We start from the raw sequence: 20,775 nt of genomic DNA, 5'->3' as shown, positions 1-20,775 counted from the left end.
ATCCGAACATCCCAGAGATTAATGGTCTCTTTTGTCCTCTGTACAGTGCTGTTTCTATCCCAAGATTATTGTTCTGGCCCCCACAAAGTAGAACAAATGTGCTAATTATACCTACATAATGATCTCTTACTCCCTTATCATTGTACTGTTCCTGTCTAGTTCAATGACACAGCACCTGTCTGACCAACTTCCTTTGCTTAGCACCAACACAGTTTTTTTTATCATATAATATTTATCAAGATGATTCACTTGTGTGCTTATATTTTTTCACTTAGTGGTTTTAACTTAAAAATCTTTATTTTAGCTTCATCACATTATATAATCAAAAGTATAAAATTTTGGTTTACAAATAAATGTAACATTAAAAGAGCTATCATAGTTTTCAATCTAGAATTTGTATTTAAATTTCTTTTCTCAATAACATTTGGAATAACATGCAATGGAAGTTATTGTTATTTCAAGGATTTTTATTTGTTATATATTTAAGTACAGAAGATTTTATGGAGTTGCTTCCCTTTACTGTGTTAAAATATTGCAGTTTTGCTCCATTGTATTGATGTATACAATATCACAGGAACAAAGAACTGAACCAAAAGGAAATGAGGTTATGGGTACTGCAGCTTCTGTGTACTCTATGACTGGCCTGGTCACTAAGGTGTGTGATGCCAAACTGGAGCCAATCTATAAAACATGAGTAGACTCCATCCTGATCAACACACCGACAACACATTGATAGCATCTTGTACAAAAGTGCACGCAAAACAAAATGTTTCCTCAGAGCACTTGTCCTTAATTAGCTGGTTCAGTAAAAGAAAATAATCTCCTTCAGAAGGTAAAGTATCAGGTGTAATATAGTGTTACCAACATCAACACCATAAAGTAATTGTTTAGCAGATGGGGCATCACTGTTACCATAGTTACAATGGTGATGTGTGATTTCTCTGTCCTTCCTTGGCAACATAGTTACAATGGTGATGTGTGATTTCTCTGTCCTTCCTTGGCAACATAGTTACAATGGTGATGTGTGATTTCTCTGTCCTTCCTTGGCAACATAGTTACAATGGTGATGTGTGATTTCTCTGTCCTTCCTTGGCAACATAGTTACAATGGTGATGTGTGATTTCTCTATCCTTCCCTGGCACCATAGTTACAATGGTGATGTGTGATTTCTCAATCCTTCCATGTCACCATAGTTACAATGGTGATGTGTGATTTCTCTATCCTTCCTTGGCACCATAGTTACAATGGTGATGTGTGATTTCTCTATTCTTCCCTGTCACCATAGTTACAATGGTGATGTGTGATTTCTCTATCCTTCCCTGTCACCATAGTTACAATGGTGATGTGTGATTTCTCTATCCTTCCCTGTCACCATAGTTACAATGGTGATGTGTGATTTCTCTATCCTTCCTTGGCACAATAGTTACAATGGTGATGTGTGATTTCTCTATCCTTCCCTGTCACCATAGTTACAATGGTGATGTGTGATTTCTCTATCCTTCCCTGGCACAATAGTTACAATGGTGCTGTGAGATTTCTCTACTCCCTCCCTGTCACCAGAGATACTGGTGGTGCTGTATGATTTCTCTACTCCCTCCCTGTCACCATAGAAACTGGTGGTGCTGTATGGTTGCTCTAATACCTCCCCGTCACCATTGATACTTGTAGTGCTGTATGATTTCTCTGTTCCCTTCCCATCACCATTGATACTGTTGGTGTAGTGTGATTTCTCTACTTCCTCCCTGTCACCAAAGATACTTGTAGGTCTGAAGCAGATTAACTTGTATTTGTCTTCTGTGTTACCAATCACTGTGATCCGAGAGGTTTGGAGAGAATCCAACATGTATCGACTTGTATTTCCGATACCTACCAATCCTGCACTGATCCTGTCCCGACTGTCTGCTTCCATCCTTTTTCATGTTATCTTTGTCACGGAACTTACCAAGTCTGTAGAGTTAAGTACATAATAACTCTCTACTAACAAAATACATACAGTTGTGTAGGAACTACTTTCAAGTAAACTTGAATTTCATAATTTCAAAACTAATTTAATGGATGACTTGTGCAGTACATAAGAGGGAAACAGCTAACACTTCAGCTTACATAAGTTGTATTATAATGTCTTGAAATGATTTCAAAATTTGTCTGTCACACAAATTCTTGTATTAACTTTATAGATGTTGTATGAATAGGTAGTTTCTTTATATAGTATTAACAAATGTTACTAACCCTTTTTATGTTTAGTTTTCTTATTTTAACTCTAGTCATTTGAAACACTGTTATTTATATTTTCAATTGAACTTCTCAATATATAAATACCATTTCGGTAAGCATTTTAATGTGCAGACTGTCAATGCTTTTCACAAAAGTTCATGCACCTGAGCAATACATGTGTACTGCAGAATCTGTATCTGATTCACAGTAATCAATATCAGTTACCTGGTTCTTTAGAATTCTGTTTAGCAATTCATTTGATTTTATTCTATAGAACTTGAAATTGAAATGTTAGTTTGAATTAGTTGAGAGCAATCTAATGAATGAAAAAGATTTCTATTAGTATAAAAATGATTAGACATGTATGAAAAATGGTACTTTAAATTTCCTTCCCCTATTACACAATAGATAAATTAATCTCCTCAATTTATTTTCAATAGTATTTGATAAAAGGAAAAAAATGAGATTTAAGAAAACCATTAGGTCAATTGTTGTAAGTATTTTAATCAACAGCAGAATGTTTTGTCAGTATGATGATTATCACTGAAGTCAAACTTCTGAGCGTTCGTCCAAATTAGAATCCTTACAATTACTGCCAGTCAATTTTGTTGACATTATTTTGAGAGTGTTTTTTAACTCCCCGATGAACATGTGACGACGACGTTGATATTAGACTGTAGTTGGTAACCTTCTCTGACCTTTCTTGTGTTCCGTTGCCAGGGGTGATGAAGACAAACGGTAGCTGTTAATGGAAATCCACCACCTGATCCACATAGATTTCAATTCTTTTCTGAATTAGATTTGTTTTTAAGTGATTTGTAAGTTGTAAAAGTAACATGGGCACTTTGAATGCAGTTGATTTGAACTTCACTGCAGCATCAGATTCCAGATTTATATTGACGGAATTTAACTTCGTGTCTGTAATTCCTTCCAATTACAGGTAATTTGTTACTGTTTTTAACTACACAGATTCATTGTTAAGCCCATGGTAAGATCATTACACAGAGGTATTATTACAGGTCACACTTTCTCTCCTCTTCAATTAGTATTGTCAGAGATTGAAACTCAAAAACCTTGAACTTTGCTAGAGGATTTCTGACTAAGAGAAATCAATTGTGATCTTGTTTTAAGGACCAGTGCTTTATGATGACTCAATCTGTACCTGTATTTGTTTTATGGAAAGGAGTGGATTTCTGTATTTGTGGTATTGGAAGGGTGTATTCTGTATTCATGTTATGGGTAGGGGGGATTCTGTATTTGTGGTATTGGAAGGGTGTATTCTGTATTCGTGTTATGGGTAGGAGGGGATTTCTGTATTTGTGTTATTGTAAGGGTGTATTCTGTATTCATGTTATGGGTAGGAGGGGATTTCTGTATTTGTGGTATTGGAAGGGTGTATTCTGTATTCATGTTATGGGTAGGAGGGGATTTCTGTATTTGTGTTATTGTAAGGGTGTATTCTGTATTCATGTTATGGGTAGGAGTGGATTTCTGTATTTGTGTTATTGGAAGGGTGTATTCTGTATTCGTGTTATGGGTAGGAGGGGATTTCTGTATCTGTGGTATTGGAAGGGGGGATTCTGTATTCATGTTATGGGTAGGGAGGATTTCTGTATTTGTGGTATTGGAAGGGGGGATTCTGTATTTGTGTTACAGGTAGGGGGGATTCTGTATTCATGTTATGGGTAGGAGGGGATTTCTGTATTTGTGGTATTGGAAGGGGGGATTCTGTATTCATGTTATGGGTAGGAGGGGATTTCTGTATTCGTGTTATGGGTAGGAGGGGATTTCTGTATTTGTGGTATTGGAAGGGGGGATTCTGTATTCATGTTATGGGTAGGAAGGGATTTCTGTATTCATGTTATGGGTAGGAGGGGATTTCTGTATTCGTGTTATGGGTAGGAAGGGATTTCTGTATTCGTGTTATGGGTAGGAGGGGATTTCTGTATTTGTTATATTTGTAAGTTATGGGAAGGGTGAACTTTTGTTTGTGGTGTGGAAGGGTTCAGACTTCTATATTTAAGGTATGAGAAAGTTTTTTTTTTCTCTGTTTATGGCATGGGGAGGAGAAGTATACTATTTGATATGTTTTATAAGAAGAAGGTTATTATAAGGGATGGGTCCAATAGGAAAAAGTAGAGCAAAGTCTTTAAAATCCTACTTAACCTGCAAGAATTATTGGATTTTACTCAAATTTAGTCTGAACAACTTGGCTGCATCAATTTTGTACGAATGGTAGGTCCTGGCCCCCTGGGAACTAAGCGGTAGGGTCCAATTATGAAATAAAGAAAAGGCTTTAAAATCCTACTCCTCCTGCAAGAATGATTGAATTTTGCTTAAATTTGGTTTGAACATTCTTGGGTAAAGGGGAATCAATTTTGTATGAATGGTTTGTCTTGGGGCAAGAGGGGTGGGGCCCAAGAGAGGAACTAGACAAAATTCTTTAAAATCATTCTTCTTGTGTAGGAATGCCTGGATTTTGTCTCAGTTTAGTCTTGAAACATGCTTGGGATCATTCTGTGTGATCAGTTGGTTTCATCCCCACGGGATGCAAAAGGTAGGGCCAAATGGTGAAACTAGAGCAAATTCTTTAAACTCCTTCTTGAGTTGGAATTATTCGATTTTGTCTGTATTTTATCTGAAGCATCCTTTGGTGAAGAGAAATTTTCTACAAACAGTGCATCTAACCTCTTGGAGGAAGAGGAGTGGGCCCTAATAGGGGAAATACACAATTGTTTTAAATACTTTTTTTTATTTTAAAATAACCAATTTATCAAACTTAACCAGGTGAGTAATACAGACCCATTGGGCCCCTTGTTTGTTATATAGAATAAAGAGCAGGGTTTCTGTATTTGTGTTTTTGGAAGATGAGAGTTTCTGTATTTGTGTTTTGGGAAGAACAGAATTTTTGTATTTGTAGTATGTTGAGAGCGCTTTCTGAATTTGTGGTATAGAAAGAGGTGGTTATCAGTAATTTGTATTTCGGGGTGTAAGAATTTTAGTATTTGGGATTATGGAAAAGATGGATCTCTATATTTGTCTTATGGAAAGGAAAGATTTCTGTATTTTACATAATGGGGAGGTAGAATAAGCAAAGTTATATAAATACATTGTCTTACAGCCCTTCTCATCATATTCTTATACCAGACAATGATATTAAGGTTTGCTCTTCTTTATGGGACTCCAACATTTAGATACTACCATTAAAGAAATGTCAAAGGCAAAATTCCATGTAGGTGGCAGCATTAGGTTGACTGGTACCCTCTTCTCCTGTCTGGTAAATATCTGTAAAATCTCCATACAAAATCTGATTAAAACACTATCAACGCAGCATTGCTGGTTTTGGTAATAGTACAATTATGGTTGAATGAAGGGAAGGAAAGCCATCAGTGTTTGAGACCAATGTAAATTAATTATTCTTACGTGTCTGGCAAATATATCTTGTTAGATCAGACCAAAGAAAAAAACCCTGATCAGACCATTTCTGTTCTGGTTCTTTTATAATGGAATTATTTAGAGTCAACTGTTTTGTAGGGCAAACAAGTCATGTAGGACTGGTAAAAACTTGTCTGGTTGTGTTCATCTTGTGGTGACCATTTATGGAAAAGCATTAAGTGTTAGTGTCCATATTGTCAATAATCTACTTCTGATTGTCAAGTATTGGTCTTAGATGATGGAACAATTACAGGCAGCGATGTTGTAGTAGTGATCGGCTAGGGTATAAGATGTATGTATAAGACACAACACAGTTGTCTCATGATTGACAGACAATGTAATTGTTTTCCTGCAATCATCAAATCTAACGAGAGAGTTCTGTTGTGTCGAGACACAAATATTTACTTACAATTGTACTTGTGATAATTTATCATTCTGGTTTGCAAACTGTCTGTATGACAAATGTGATGTAAACTGATAGATCCATATATGAGCTTCCAGTGCAAAGGGCCACCAACAGAGGACACTCTAAAAATGCTTCTGTCCTATATTAAGAGCATATTGTATTTTAATTTTCTCAACAGATTTAGACAAAATGATTAAGAATGTATGTATTACTCAGTGAGAAAGTTAATTTCTCTGATTTGAAGTATGTATCACTTTATCACTGAAGTTATAACTGAGGCACATACACCACTAACATTTTATTTTGTCACGTGTTCTAGTGTTTTAGGTATTGTATGATATAAGGTATGTCACTTAATCAACCTTAATTTTCTAATCATGGTAACTGCCAGAATTAAGTTGACACTAATGCCTTGTCTGTTGGTTGTTGCGTAATCATCAGTATTTTATTTTACTATGTCATGTTCCCCAGCACCATGGTGCAATGTAATTTGTACAGGGGAAATTTTTCTGAAAATTCTCCTGGACATGTCTCAAATTTTACCTGATTGTCTCCCTTGATCAATCTACTTGTCTAATCACCAGCCTTTGTTTCAGGGCCCAGCAATAACTGCCATCAGTATGCATGTCTAAATGAAGGCCGATGTGTACAGCAGTGGAACTCCTTCACATGTGACTGTGATATGACCTCTTACACTGGGTCTATGTGTACAGAAGGTAGGTCAGATAGGTCAAGGTCATACTTAAATTACTTAGATAAAGATCACTGACTGATTTAGAAAGAAGTCCTAATATAGGGTTCAAGACTTTATGTAAGAATAGAGTGAAATCCTTATATAAGATTGAGTTTAAAAATCTGAATCTGAGAGATAATATCACAGACCTTCATGTACTTTAGTAATTAATGGGTCAAGGGGCTAACCTATGGTGTTGGAATTTTTTACTTATAACAGAAAGCGTATCCTATGTCTTTGGTCTGGGATTCCCTGGAATACTTATCTACAACTACCCAGAAAGCAAACGTTCCAACACCAAATACGACCAAATGGCGCTTGGGTTCCGTACCACACAGCGAAACGCCTTGCTGGTGCGCGTGGAGAGCCTCACTAACGAAGACTACATCGAAGTGCAGCTGGTAACACAACCATCTACTGTGCTGTAATATACAGCTGTTGAGATGATTTGGCCACATTTGTAGTCAGTTTCTGTATTTTGAGTGGCCAAACAATTAGTTAGGGGATGATAGTGTTTTCCTGTTAAGACACTCATTGATGTTCACTCAATATGGTGAACTCTGGTTTAGGTATAACATATAATCCAATGATTTACAGTAATGCTTCCAAATAGGAAATTATTTTGAATCTAAGACAACAAGTGAGACTCTGTATTTAGTGTACTAGCTGTGCATGATTGATATAAAAATGTTTAGAAGAAAAGGTGTTATTTTCTCAGACAGGTCCAAGTTATTCTAAATTTTAAGAAATTTCATCACCAGTTACATCACAACATTCTCAGTTTTTTTTTCAATAAAGTGATGATGAAATAAAGCATTATACCCATGTTTAACTGAATCTGAAGCAGCTACAAGTCAAACCCCATATATCAGCCATCTTGTTATGTACTGTAAGATTGAGAAAGTAGAGATTTCCCTAGAAAGCTTTTACAAGTTTCCTTGTAATATGAGGCGACTGATCTTTGCGGCTTTTGTAGGTTGATGGAAATGTATTTGTGGTGTACAACATGGGGACAGATAATCATCCACTTGGACAGTTACTAAGGAAACACAACAACGGAAAGTACCACGTGATCAGATTTATACGATCTGGAGCCAATGCTACCCTACAGATCAACGAAGGGCCTGTTGTCCTCAAAAACCCGACAGGTAAAAAACAAAACATGTGACAGTGAACATTAGGTCTAATTGTATTGGGGGTGATAGAAAACCATTACAAACACTCACAGTAAATACAGAATAAAATATCTTATGAAAATGTTTCTTTTAAAAAAAAACACCTTAAACACCAGAGATCCCCTGAAGAGAACATCCCAAATAATGCCAAAGAAAATTGCTGAAGATTTTAGAATTTGTACATAGTCACTAAGGCTATGGCATGGTAATGATGACATTGTAGATCACATATGGACAGAAGTCTTCTGTGAAAGGAGGCTGATATTTGTCATTATTGTCATAGTAACATACATATTAATAATTACTATTTTTTTCCTCTGCAAACCGGGAATTATGGAGAGAAAGTTTGTGTTGAATGCTGCATACATAGCATCAAAGAATTTGTCAAAAGTTTGTAAACTGAGCTCAAATTTACAGGATGAGATAACATCTAAATCTTGTACATTAATTCACATGTAAATCATAATAACTTGTTAACTTTACTATCAGTATCTCTACAACAATGCTTTGTAGAAATTATACAGATGAACAAAAATAACTTTTATTTGATATCAATTTTGGTGATTTTTGAGCTCAGTATTTTGTTGAAAAAATTGTTCTAGCACATTCTATATTTTTTCATATAGATATTATCATTTGGTGCTTACATTGAGAAATGGTTTCTTTCCTATTATGGATCAGTGATACATAGCTGGAAAATTTTACCATTATATTTTGAGAGTTTTTTGTATCAGTTCTCTTATTAATTAATAACAGAAAAGTGCATGTCTTGAAATTTAAGGCAAAATAATGCAAAAATTCCAAGCAACATTTCTGTGGTTGAGCAGAGCCATATTCCAAGAAAATTCACAGCTAACTGGATACTTTTATTGATCTTGTGCTGGTGTGGAGAGGCAGGAAAGATGCGGGCAGACAGTTTATATCACTATTAAACAATTAAAATTTCTCTCCTCAACAGCTTCACCCCATTGAGACATACCTATCAGATGATTATCTTTAAAGTAAAATTGACTTTCTGCATTCATATGAACAAAACAAATGTCCATCAAATTGATCTTACAAAATTTTCCTACAGATTATTGAACGTTTTGGGGCAAAATATAAATCAGAAAAAAAAATACAATTTAATGCAATATATTTGTACTTACTTTCAGTTTATGTAATAGGTATATATATATATATATATGGAGGTGATTAACATTTTTATGTTAAGTCAGATATACATTGTAGGTAATCACAATGAGATTTGTTTTATAGATTTTATCTTAAAAAAATATATATATTTGTGTGATGGTTTCTCATAACTGAGAAATTAGCTGTTAATGTGGATAAGATATGACTTGGGTTTTGAAACCTGGAATTTTGATATCTTGATCTGTGATGTATTGGATGAGCTAATTGTATATAAACGTGCACAACACAAGATCGAATTAGAATTTAATAGGTTTTGACATTCAGGTATTTAATTTGATATTCATACATAAAATAGGCAGTCAAAGATATGTTCCTTATCCATCATAAAGTTGTGTCAAAGATAGGGGGATATTTTGATCCCATCACATCCTCATTCAGTCATAGAGTCAATTAAATAGGTTGACAGCATCCATATCATGTTATAACCTCCATTATCTGATGATTTCACCTCTCTGTTTGATGTTACCTCAGCCATTTTATTTTCCTCATGTTATCAATCAGAAGGGTATCACAGGTCTGGAGGAATTCAATTTTTACAGCTTTTTTATTTAATGCATTTAAATGAACTTTAAAAAACAGTATAGTGTTAATAGGAGATTTATCTGGAGGTGTCTTGTATATGCAGAATGTAATATGATGAAATTCTATTTGACAACTAGGCTATTGTCAGCACTATAAAAAGGACTTAAAAACTGAAAAAAGAAATGAACAGAATATTTTTGTGTACTTACATGTATTTTCTTTATCTAGTTTGTGCTAAGCAGAGAATATTAAAAAAATTTAAAATATATTGTACAATATATCTATTAATAAATAATATAGACACATTTTTTTTTATATCTTAGTAATGAACAGTTTTTCTGTCACTGATGATTCTGAAGGATACACTGATGGTTTTGAAATATTTTAATTAACTACATGGTGAAAAGTTTCCAGATCTAAAATCTGTGTTTAGAAATATTTGTTATAAACAGTAAGGTTAAGGATTTTTCGTTGTGTTGTTATCATTAGACTTTATTTGTACAGTAATGAGAACGAAAGAAAACTTTTGAACTTTTGTTACTTTTTTCTTAATCAAACACAAGTTGTGTATAAAATGAGACAGACAATTATATACATGTTTTATTAGATTGGACAGATGGACAGATGGTGTATTGAATCAACAGAGAGCTAGATATGGATACAAAGACAGACATACCTGTTAATGATGTGTAACATTAGATGGAGAGTTGAAATGGATGGAGGGACAGATGATGAATCAGTTGGATTGAAATATTCATGATGTGATGGAACGATAAGAAAGGCAGACACACAGACCTACAGACAGACATACAGACAGACAGACAGACAGAGATAGACATACAGACAGATTTTGTAAATATAAATAGATTGACATATATTGATGATGTGTAAGATCAGATGGAGAGATGGTATGTTCAATTAGATAGACTGATGAGATGTATAATGTATATGTGCTAGTCATATCCATTGATAGAGTACTAAATGAAAGCTCCTTAATGTTTAAAGAGTATGATTCAAAGTGAATCCTTGATTGTATTTATTAAACAAAACAAAACAAAAAAGAAGAAATATCTGGTTTATTCCAGTTATCAGATGATGTAATTGTTTTACATTATTTTCATTAAGGACAATAAATTTCTCATGAAACATTTTCATAACAAGATTTAATAAAAATTCCACTGATATTAATGACAGTATAAAAAATCAGGATTCACTTTAATCAGATATATCAGTACACACTCATGATATTGTAAAGAGTTAACTCCCTTGGAAGCAGCCTTACAGGATTTTCATTCATCATAGAAAAAAAAAAGAAAAAAAACAGAAAGTATGAAATTGTCTTAAGAATTCCAATTCACAAAATTAAATCATAAAATAAAGCAATATTTGTGTGAAATTTGGAATATGCTGCCGTTATGATGATTGAATAATGGTTCTAAGAGAGGTAACTCTATTTTGAGTGTGTGTAGACTGACCATGTCTTTTTAATGCATCAGAAACCATGTCACAGCTTTATCCATGGAAGAGTTTTGAAGGTAATCACCATCCTCCCATAAATTGCACCCCAATGGCTAAAGTATTTGGCTTTCATTTTTAAAATCTGCTCAATCATTTCTATTTTAAACAAAATTCTGATTTTTTTAAATCATTGGAGAGGGAGGTAACTCTGATATCCTTACAGCAGCTATGTGGTAGACAATATTTAAAATTTTCGATTTTTAAAGAATATCTACTCTATTACATTTATGTATACCATGTGATTCATCAGGGATATTGAAAGAAAACTGTTGAAATGTTTAATGAACTTATTGATAAAATTATCCTAATGGGCATCACCAAAGAATCTAACCTACCAACTGAAGGAAAAAAGGGATAAGTATTTTTTAAGTATCTTATTTAAAAAATACCAATAAACCAGTATCTTAGTTGGGGAGATGAAAATTTAAACATTTTCAATACATGAATCTGTTGTTGAAGTGTTGCCATTGTTTCTATGGCAACTGGGGTCACATTAGGAGTGTGATTGTGTGTTTCAGGGGAACAGCTGAGTGTGTTCAATGAGCAGGCCAGGATCTTCATTGGAGGTTATAAAAATAGTACTGGCATCCATAGACAATTTGTTGGTACAATACAAGGTAAGGATATGTGTTAAGCAATCAACCTATTACAAAACATTATCTAATCCTAATTTAATTTTCTATTGATAATCATTAAAGGGATATTAAGCAAAAGTTAGAATTTCTTATGATAGTTTACAGAAAAAATTTCAAAAGTATCTATCTATGAATGGCTATAAGGTTTGTTGCGATAAATGACCTTGACCCACTTTCAAAGTGTTAAAAACTTCAAAAATTCCTCAGTTTAATAACCAGTAAGCCCTGAATCATGATATTTGCTTGGTAAGTACGCTTTGGAGCAGATCTTGACTTAAGTGACAAATTCCTTTTCTTGAACAGGTGTATAAATCAGGTCCAACTGACTTTTCCCTACAATTCATGATAAAACAAGTGAAAACAACCAGAATGTTAAAATAAAAAATCATCAGAACTTTCATGTAATGCTCATCAAATATTGTATGAAAATTTCAAAAATGTGTAAAACAAACATTAAGTGTTTATATTAGTTATTAAGATGTATAAGGTGTAATGTTTCAGGACTGGTATTTAATGGCTTGCCTTTACTGGAAATGGCGTCCAGGAATGACAGTCGAGTGACAGTTGATGGACGGGTACAGCCCCGTGTTCCTAATAGGTAAGATTAAAAATCTGTATCTGGTACATTGTACAGGATTCTTATGAGAATGTCTTCTTGTCAACAAACTCTGGATTAGGAAAGCAGGACCAATATTTCTGAAATCAATAATGTGCACTCAGTCAGTAACATCAAAATTGGATATTGTGTATTATGTTAAAGTTCCTCGTGTGATTTTAAAGTTTCATTTCAAAATATCAGTTAAAAGTTGTTCAGATTTACCAGATGTGACTCAAGTGTCAGGAAAAAAAACAATTTCATTAATTGTCAAAATCTTTTAAGATTTGGAAGTTTTCGGGGGTAAAAAAGGTAGAGCATAGATAAGAAAGTAGCGGTTTGAACCTACATCTGTCACTGTTAATTGTTTAATGATGAATCCCAATGGAATCTAAATTATAGACTTACAGACAATTCATGTACGGCCTTTAAGAAATATTTCATGACTTTCCATTTCAATTTACTTTAACAAATTTTTTTGACGTTTTCAAAATTGGAAATTTCAGATGCAATAAGTTTGTTTAAAAAGATATAACAATAAAATAGATGAAAATGAATTCCTTTTGTTTTACTCCACAGAACAGCAGATATACAATCTACTATGGGAATAAGGGTAAGTATACAACATCCTTGGTAATTTAAATCACCAACAACGGCGTTTGAAATTGCCCTGCGTTGGTGCTCCACTGTCCTTCCTTCATCCCTCCTTAAGCTATTCTTGTTATCACTATTTCTCAAGAAGTTACATTGGATGGACTTTTCTCAAATTTCTCAAATAAGTTAATTCTTCATTGTTGCTAGGTGTTCCCTTTTGATTTTGGGACTAACCATAAAAATGATATTACTGAGTCAGACTGTTGTGCATTTCTTATTAAACAGTTAAAGATTATCATTTCTATTTCTTAAGAGAAATTATCAAATTACATATAAATCAGAGCAAGAAGATGCAAGAACATATGAAAATCAAACAATGTTGGGCCCCAAGATCCCTGTAGGATCTCTTAAATATCTCATTCACTCTGAAATTTGGTTTGTTTTACGGCTGGTTTAAACATCAAGCAATGGTGGGAACCAATATCCCTGTAGGATCTCTTAAATATCTCGTTCACTCAAACAAATTTGGTTCGTTTTACGGCTGGTTTAAACATCAAGCAATGGTGGGAACCAATATCCCTGTAGGATCTCTTAAATATCTTGTTCACTCAAACAAATTTGTTTCGTTTAAATATAGTGCAAAAGCCAGAGTCATGTTAAAATGGTTAGTGTTATTATTTTGTGTGAGTATCAAAGAATGAATGTATCCTAAAAAATGATGAACGGTCAAATATTGTACAGAATTTTCTTTATCATTGTAAGGGTGGTCACAATTCCCAAATTTTTTTAAATCATAGATCACTTGAAAACAGTTTTTTTCATTTTAGTAATAATCACCATAACTTAAGTATGCATATCTTCCACAAATTCTCATTCATTTGTATATAATATAAACAAAAAAAGAGAGACCAATCTCTAAAAAAGGGTGTAGGAGTTGAATTTCTCTGGACATATTTTCTGAAATTGGTAAATCAGACTGGGTATCCACATCCCTGACATATTGTGCATCTTACTTATCTCAATTTCAAAATGCTTACTCTACATTCTAATGTGGCAGGGAGGTAGGATATATATTTTTTGTATAGTTTACAGTCATACTACTGGACTGTAGATGATGTAAAGCAGGAATTTCTGATAACAAACTTCAGCATCAACTATCTGAAAGGTCACTGCGGGTAGAAGAGGAGCCGTGCCAGGACTGTAGTAACCTGTTGAGAAAGAAGACAACAACAGACATACCTTTGCCAAGTGGTACCACAGTAACGCACAACCGTGCTCACAAAATTCGTGGAGTAGACACGCTTTGGAAAATCCTGCATAAATCTCCAAATGACGGTGTGAGGTTACTGACTGAGGCAAACCCACAGATTTTAGATGACGGTATGGAAGACATGGATGTGACGTTGGAAGATAAAAATGGTACTTCATCTCCACAAGACTTGAGACAAGGTGAAGCCAGACCCCAAGAAAATAATAGTCCTGATGACACAGATGAAATTTCCGGCTCTGGAAGTAGTATTGTCACCGACTATGATACAGAAGAAAATAGCTTAGCATACTACGACACTGAAAGCAACAATATTATATCTGACATTCAACGCCAATTGGAGGATGAAGACTCTGAAAGGAGGACATTGCAGATTGGCTCAGGAGATGATTATAGTCAACAAGAAGGTGCTGAAAACATGTTGTCTAGCATTCCATCAGAGACGATCCATTCTCAGGGATCAGACTGGGACAAATTGTTACACGAGAGTGACAGCCAGCCTCAATCAAAAAGACATTATGAGAAATCTATTGACCATCAACTCAAAGGAAAATTTCTCTTTGAAAATGGATCGACTTCAAATATGATTAAGCCGGGAGGTTTCCCAAAGGACAGAGGAAAGGTGGACTTGTCCAGGGAAGCACAATACATTCCTGTACATTCCACTTCTACTGTAAGTTTGGCTCAGATACTTATGCATGGCATACTTTGTCATGAAAATAAGAACATGTCAGGCATAACGTAGATCTGATCTGCTTTTCGTGCATGAAGTTTGTTATGGAATGATGGACTGGATGTTTGTTCAGAACCTTGCAGTATTAGAAAGTTTAGAAGCAGTGATTGGAAGAAAGACAATTATTCAAGGTGCTGTTAAGCATAGTGTTTGTGTTACTATTTGGAAAAGATTTTTACTAACAACTTTCTACACAGGAGCTACAAATGTAATATCAGACTTTGGAAACATGTCCTATTCAAGATGTGCTGTATCCCAGAATTACTTGCTACATTACTTACAGCAGTTTGGAGAAGTGGAAAATAACTTATAACAATATATGTACTGTATGTATGAACTTAACCTGAAAATCCCTTATAATTCATTTGCTTGGAAAAACAGTGGAAACAAACTAGCACATGGCACTTTGGAAACTCACCACCCACTCACTATCTTTTTCCCGCGATTTAAATCTATTTAGGGGTTATTCTTTCAAGGGATTCTACAGATAACTTGAACTAAAGTTTCTTTTTTCAAAAGTGGTCAATATGGGCCTCTGACCTTTGACCTTGACATATAACCACCATGATCTAATTATAATTAGGTTTAGACTAGGATGATGCTATAGTATAAATATGAATTTAATCTGTGAAAATGGTTATCATGGATGTACAGATGCATGCATGCACAAAGTGATTACACTGTACTATATAACTCCTTGTTACCCGAGTCTCTAATACCGACATATATCAGCTAACGTCTCTACAACACTGATACTAAGCAGGAGGGATGAAGCTTTTTGACAAGGTCACATGATACATGATGAATGTTACATTGATCATCATTAATAAAGTTAAAGTTTTAAATTAATAGATGAAGGACATCATCAAGAGTCAGTTTTAAACATCATGTATTTAAGAAGATTAGTTAATGGGTTGTAGAAACTCAGTTGATAACTTAACCTCTACATCGGAATAGCTAGACTTCCTGTTAACATTGAATAGAACTACTAAGGCTGACATTGAATATTTAGACTTTTGAATAATACTTGTAATTAAAAAATCTAAGACTGGAATTGATATCTTTCCAACCCTAGATTCTAATTGTCTTTTTTTGCATGCTTCAAATAGTCCCTTCTGTATAACACAGCTTGAGACGTGTGGATGTGATTTTACATGTTATTACATGTATTTATTTCTACAGAGTCAACAGGTGCTATTATCCTTGTGAATGACTATGTGGAAAAGTGCATGTATATACTTATAACAATTGTATACTGTATAAATGGTATTAGTTCAATACTCATCTATAACACAATGGAATGTGTAATGTTTTTTACAAAACAGGTATTTTGCTCTGAGAGCATATTCATTTACAGAAGTTTATTGTAAAATATGATAATGAACAATCAAATGCCTATAGGTATGGGAGTTAATTTTTTCATGATTTACAAACAATCAAAATCACAGAGTAACAAGTGTCCACCAGAACTGATAGCTTACTTTAATGAGATTGTGCAACAGACATACATAAGTGAATAACAACTTTTAATAAAAAAAACAATTAGAATTAGATACAGCAGAGCCAAATAATTAATTAAAATGCATTATACAGCTGTTACTTAGGACATAAAAATTAAATTTAAAGAAATATCAAACTATAAAGATAATTTAGTAATTGTAATTCAGTAAATTTTGTTTTAAAAAGGCTTGAGATTCCAACTTTTGTCTCCACAGCACACCACTCCACGACAAGGTATCACTGATGAGATCATCCATGAGGTGACTTACTCTGGTGACGGAACTGGCTGTCCAACAGATGACGAGGACGACTGTACCTCTGTAGGATCAGGTTCCGATGACGACATCATTACACCTGTTGTAAAAATCAGTACTACTCCAAAACCAAACACCACAGAGCCTAGGTATGTAACAATGTCCTCAACAGTGTCTGGGTATGTAACACTGCCCTCCACACAGTCTAGGTATGTAACAATGCCCTCAACAGTTTGTAGGTATGTAACACTGCCCTCCACACAGTCTGGTTACCAGGTATATAATAATGTCCTCTAGAGTCTAGGTATGTAACACTGCCCTCCACACAGTCTGGGTATCAGGTATATAATAATGCCCTCTAGAGTCTAGGTATGTAACACTGCCCTCCACACAGTCTGGGTATCAGGTATATAATAATGCCCTCTAGAGTCTAGGTATGTAACACTGCCCTCCACACAGTCTTGGTACCAGGTATGTAACACTGCCCTCCACACAGTCTGGGTATCAGGTATGTAATAATGCCCTCTAAGGTCTAGGTATGTAACACTGCCCTCCATTCAGTCTAGGTATCAGGTATGTAACACTGCCCTCCACTCAGTCTAGGTATCAGGTATATAATAATGCCCTCTACAGAGTATAAGTATGTAACACTGCCCTCCACACAGTATAGCTATGTAAGATTGCAGGATTTAGTAATTTGCCATAAAACAGGAATTTTCCTTATGTACAAAAATTTGGTTAAATTTTGTCCATGCCTTATTTTTGCCGTTGAAGAGCAGGGACATAAAATATTCTTGACAAAGAAAGAAGCGATATCAATACATGTATAAAGAGATTAGTCTACTCTCTACAGTATTGGAAAAGGAGAGTTTGTGATCTCAGTAGTCACTCTAAGTGGACTACCCCCACTGCATAGAAAAATGACACTTCAGTTCCTGGTGTGGGTGCCTCTAATATGAACTCCTGCACATATCTCTTATACATGGCATTCATTGGAAGATGAATTTGCCGCAAGGGAAAGTTGTTCCATTGTTCTATCAATACTGCTATCAACTTGGTGTGGTTAGTTGAAGGGTTAATATGTTTTCTGATTGTAAACAAAAAAGAGAGACCAATAAACCCCCCTGTAGGGAGCCCCTCTACCTGCCTGTTGTACAGGTGGCTGACATGACCTCCTGATATCCCAAAAACCTGAACCAAAGACATGTCCATGAAGACTAGAGCCAAGTCTTGAGTCCTCCTTCAGATTCTTCTGAACAGCGGGTTAAACCCCACTGAACAGAGTATGTCCACTGAAAGGGCCATCAAATGGCGAGAGCAGAACGGCTTACTAACTTGAATGTCCCTGAGGACGGAACACCATCGAATGAGCATCATGTCAGTGAGCAGTAAGCACTGCAACGTTGCCACCGAATATAATGCTGAATTCAGAGCAGTCGTAAGTCTGTCCTGCATATCCTGCTTCACCCCATCAGAAAGCTGATCCTAAAGCAGATTGGACAGTCTACACAAGGATACAGTGAACAAAAATCTACATAGGACAGGATAAGATATGAGAGATGTAACATCCTCTCGACCTTGTTATGTTCTTTAGGCTGGAACATCACCTGGTCTACAAACCTGGACCAGGAAGATGAGTCCCTCAATTCCAGCTTCACCAGAAAAGTAGCAAGCTTCCCCAATGTCACGTATCTGAACACAGACGGAGGAAATGGGGCCAAAAATACACGGCCAAAGCAACAATTAACAAATGGGAATAAAAGTAGTAAACGCTATGGAAATGAACCAAAATCACAGAACTAAATGGGGAATACCGCCCTGTATGTGTGGAATGTCACCAAGGCTAGTTGATAAAGAAAGATGTATATCCAGTGGTGAGTAGATACAACAGGCAGGTAGAGGGGCTCCTTATGGGGGGTTTATTAGGCACCCTTTTTGGTTTATATTATATACAAATGAATGGGAGTTAGTGGAAAATATGCATATTAAAGTTATGGTAATTATTACTGAAATGAAAATGACATTTAGGGGTCTAAAAATTGGAAGGGCAAGTGATAGGAGGATCTGGGCTTTGTATCTAACCACACTGAGATTTTCAGTCCAGGAACACTAAAGGGGATTTTACTCTTTGGGAGATGACTCACCAAAACCAACCACATCAGCGATATATTCTTTTTTCTTTTGTCTCGGGGATACAAAGAGAATTAAGTATTGTCCGTGAACTTCACACACCTCTACCAATGCATCCCAAACCAATTTGTATCTTGTCTGCACATCCAAACTCTTGCTGCCTACATGGTGTCAGAGGTGGCCTGACATAACATAGTTAGCATGCAAGTGATTCATACATGGCAGTTTTAGCACTGATAGGTTTACCATGAGTGCCTAAGGTATGCCATGCAGTCTCTGCAACAGTCTTGAATCTGTTGTGCAGGTACAACAATCAAATTGCCCTTTCTTGTTGTGCAGTCATTATATACTGACAACTGCTCCATCAGTTAAAATGGCTATGGTGTTTTGCAAGGATAAACGTTATGTGTTTCATTTTTATTGTTGAAATTATAAAATGTCATTCTTTCAAAATTAAAATTTGACTGTTCAATAGTTGTCAAGAAATCTTTATGTGAAAAATTAAAAATCAAACACTGGTGAGAAAATGTCTTAAATGGTATCCCCTAACTGATTTTCTATCATGTCTTAAATTCATTGTACAGATGTGTTTTTTGTTATCATTGACAGCAGTATGTGTGACGATGGCAAAGAAACAAGTTGTCCTCAACTTGTAATTGAGAACGTGTCTACAACGACAGAAAAGAAAGACAAGGGCAGCAACATTGACCAAGGTCCTGTCGACCAAACGAATCCAACGGGAGGACAAATGGAGTCAGAACTTACTCCTCATAATATCGGACTCATCATTGGAATTATTGCTGTTGTCATTGTTGCCTTGATCATTCTCATAATAGCACTGTATAAATTTCATCGACGAGACGAAGGGACATACAAAGTAGATGAAACACAAAACTTTGCATATTTAGAATCTAAAAAACAGAATGGAAATGGAGCGTTATTAGGACCTGTCCCTGGAAATGGGAAAATGGCCAAAAAGAAGGATGTGAAGGAGTGGTATGTGTGAACTGCTGTGATATTTGTAAAGGTTGTGTTTGTTTAGAGAGTATTGTTATCGGAACATTGGTTGGAGGGTGGTAATGAGCCAGAAAATATTACAAGGATTACATATCAGTGTAGTAATTGGCAGAAAACAATGGCAACACAAGAGGATCCTATTCAGTCTGTGGTGAAATGATTGCCATTGGTAAATGTGACGTATAATTTTGTTTAAGATTTCAATAAAGCAGTGCAAAAAGGTGAAAGAAACAAGTGGAAGGTTTTTAATCAGCAAATAATTATTAAAAGTTCAAGATTAATAAACTAATTTATCATATCTATGGTAATCAGTCATGTACCAGTGATGACAAGGTTCAACACTTCCATGGTGATTGGTCGTTCACAAATGATGGCCTGATAAGGTTCAACATCTTCATGGTGATTGGTCGTTCACAAATAATGCCCTGATAAGGTTAAACATTTCCATGGTGATTAGTCGTTCACAAATGATGCCTTGATAAGGTTCAACATTTCCATGGTGATCGATCATGCACCATTGATGACCTTACATAGTTCAACATCTCCATGGTGATTGTGCATCGATGATGGCCCATTTAGGTTCAATGTTTCCATGGTGATCGATGATGCACCAGTGATGAGCTGACAAAGTTAAACATTTCCATGATAATTGTTAGTGCATTAAAGATGACCTGGCTGATCGAGCACCATTGATTGCCTGATAGGTTCGTTGTTTCCATGGTGTTCGTTGATGCACCAAAGATGGTCTGACAACCAGCTGATTTCCTTGTGGTGCTGTGATTTAGAGCTATACATGTAAGTTACAAATAGTAAATTTACTGAACAGTTTGCCTAGTAACAATCTTAACAGATA

General features: G+C 35.2%; 1 protein-coding gene across 1 annotated transcript in view; it reads left to right on the top strand.

The window, feature by feature from the left end:
• Window positions 1–20,293, top strand: part of LOC132558924 (neurexin-3-like) — a 48,776-nt gene extending 28,483 nt beyond the window's left edge. Inside the window, exons 6-13 of the mRNA XM_060223541.1 lie at window positions 6,652–6,771; window positions 7,008–7,189; window positions 7,765–7,936; window positions 11,716–11,814; window positions 12,334–12,430; window positions 13,007–13,040; window positions 16,737–16,924; window positions 19,515–20,293. Coding sequence (XP_060079524.1) covers window positions 6,652–6,771; window positions 7,008–7,189; window positions 7,765–7,936; window positions 11,716–11,814; window positions 12,334–12,430; window positions 13,007–13,040; window positions 16,737–16,924; window positions 19,515–19,911 — 1,289 coding nt within the window. The 3' untranslated portion in view covers window positions 19,912–20,293. The remainder of the gene's footprint in view (window positions 1–6,651; window positions 6,772–7,007; window positions 7,190–7,764; window positions 7,937–11,715; window positions 11,815–12,333; window positions 12,431–13,006; window positions 13,041–16,736; window positions 16,925–19,514) is intronic.
• Window positions 20,294–20,775: the final 482 nt, after the last annotated feature.

This window comes from Ylistrum balloti, unplaced genomic scaffold, assembly GCF_031769215.1.
Source record: "Ylistrum balloti isolate Yb309-2 unplaced genomic scaffold, AGI_CSIRO_Ybal_v1 Utg370840, whole genome shotgun sequence".
NCBI classification, from domain to species: Eukaryota; Metazoa; Mollusca; class Bivalvia; order Pectinida; family Pectinidae; genus Ylistrum; species Ylistrum balloti.
Note: the sequence above shows the minus strand (reverse complement) of the source record. Positions and strands in the feature narration are given on the sequence as shown.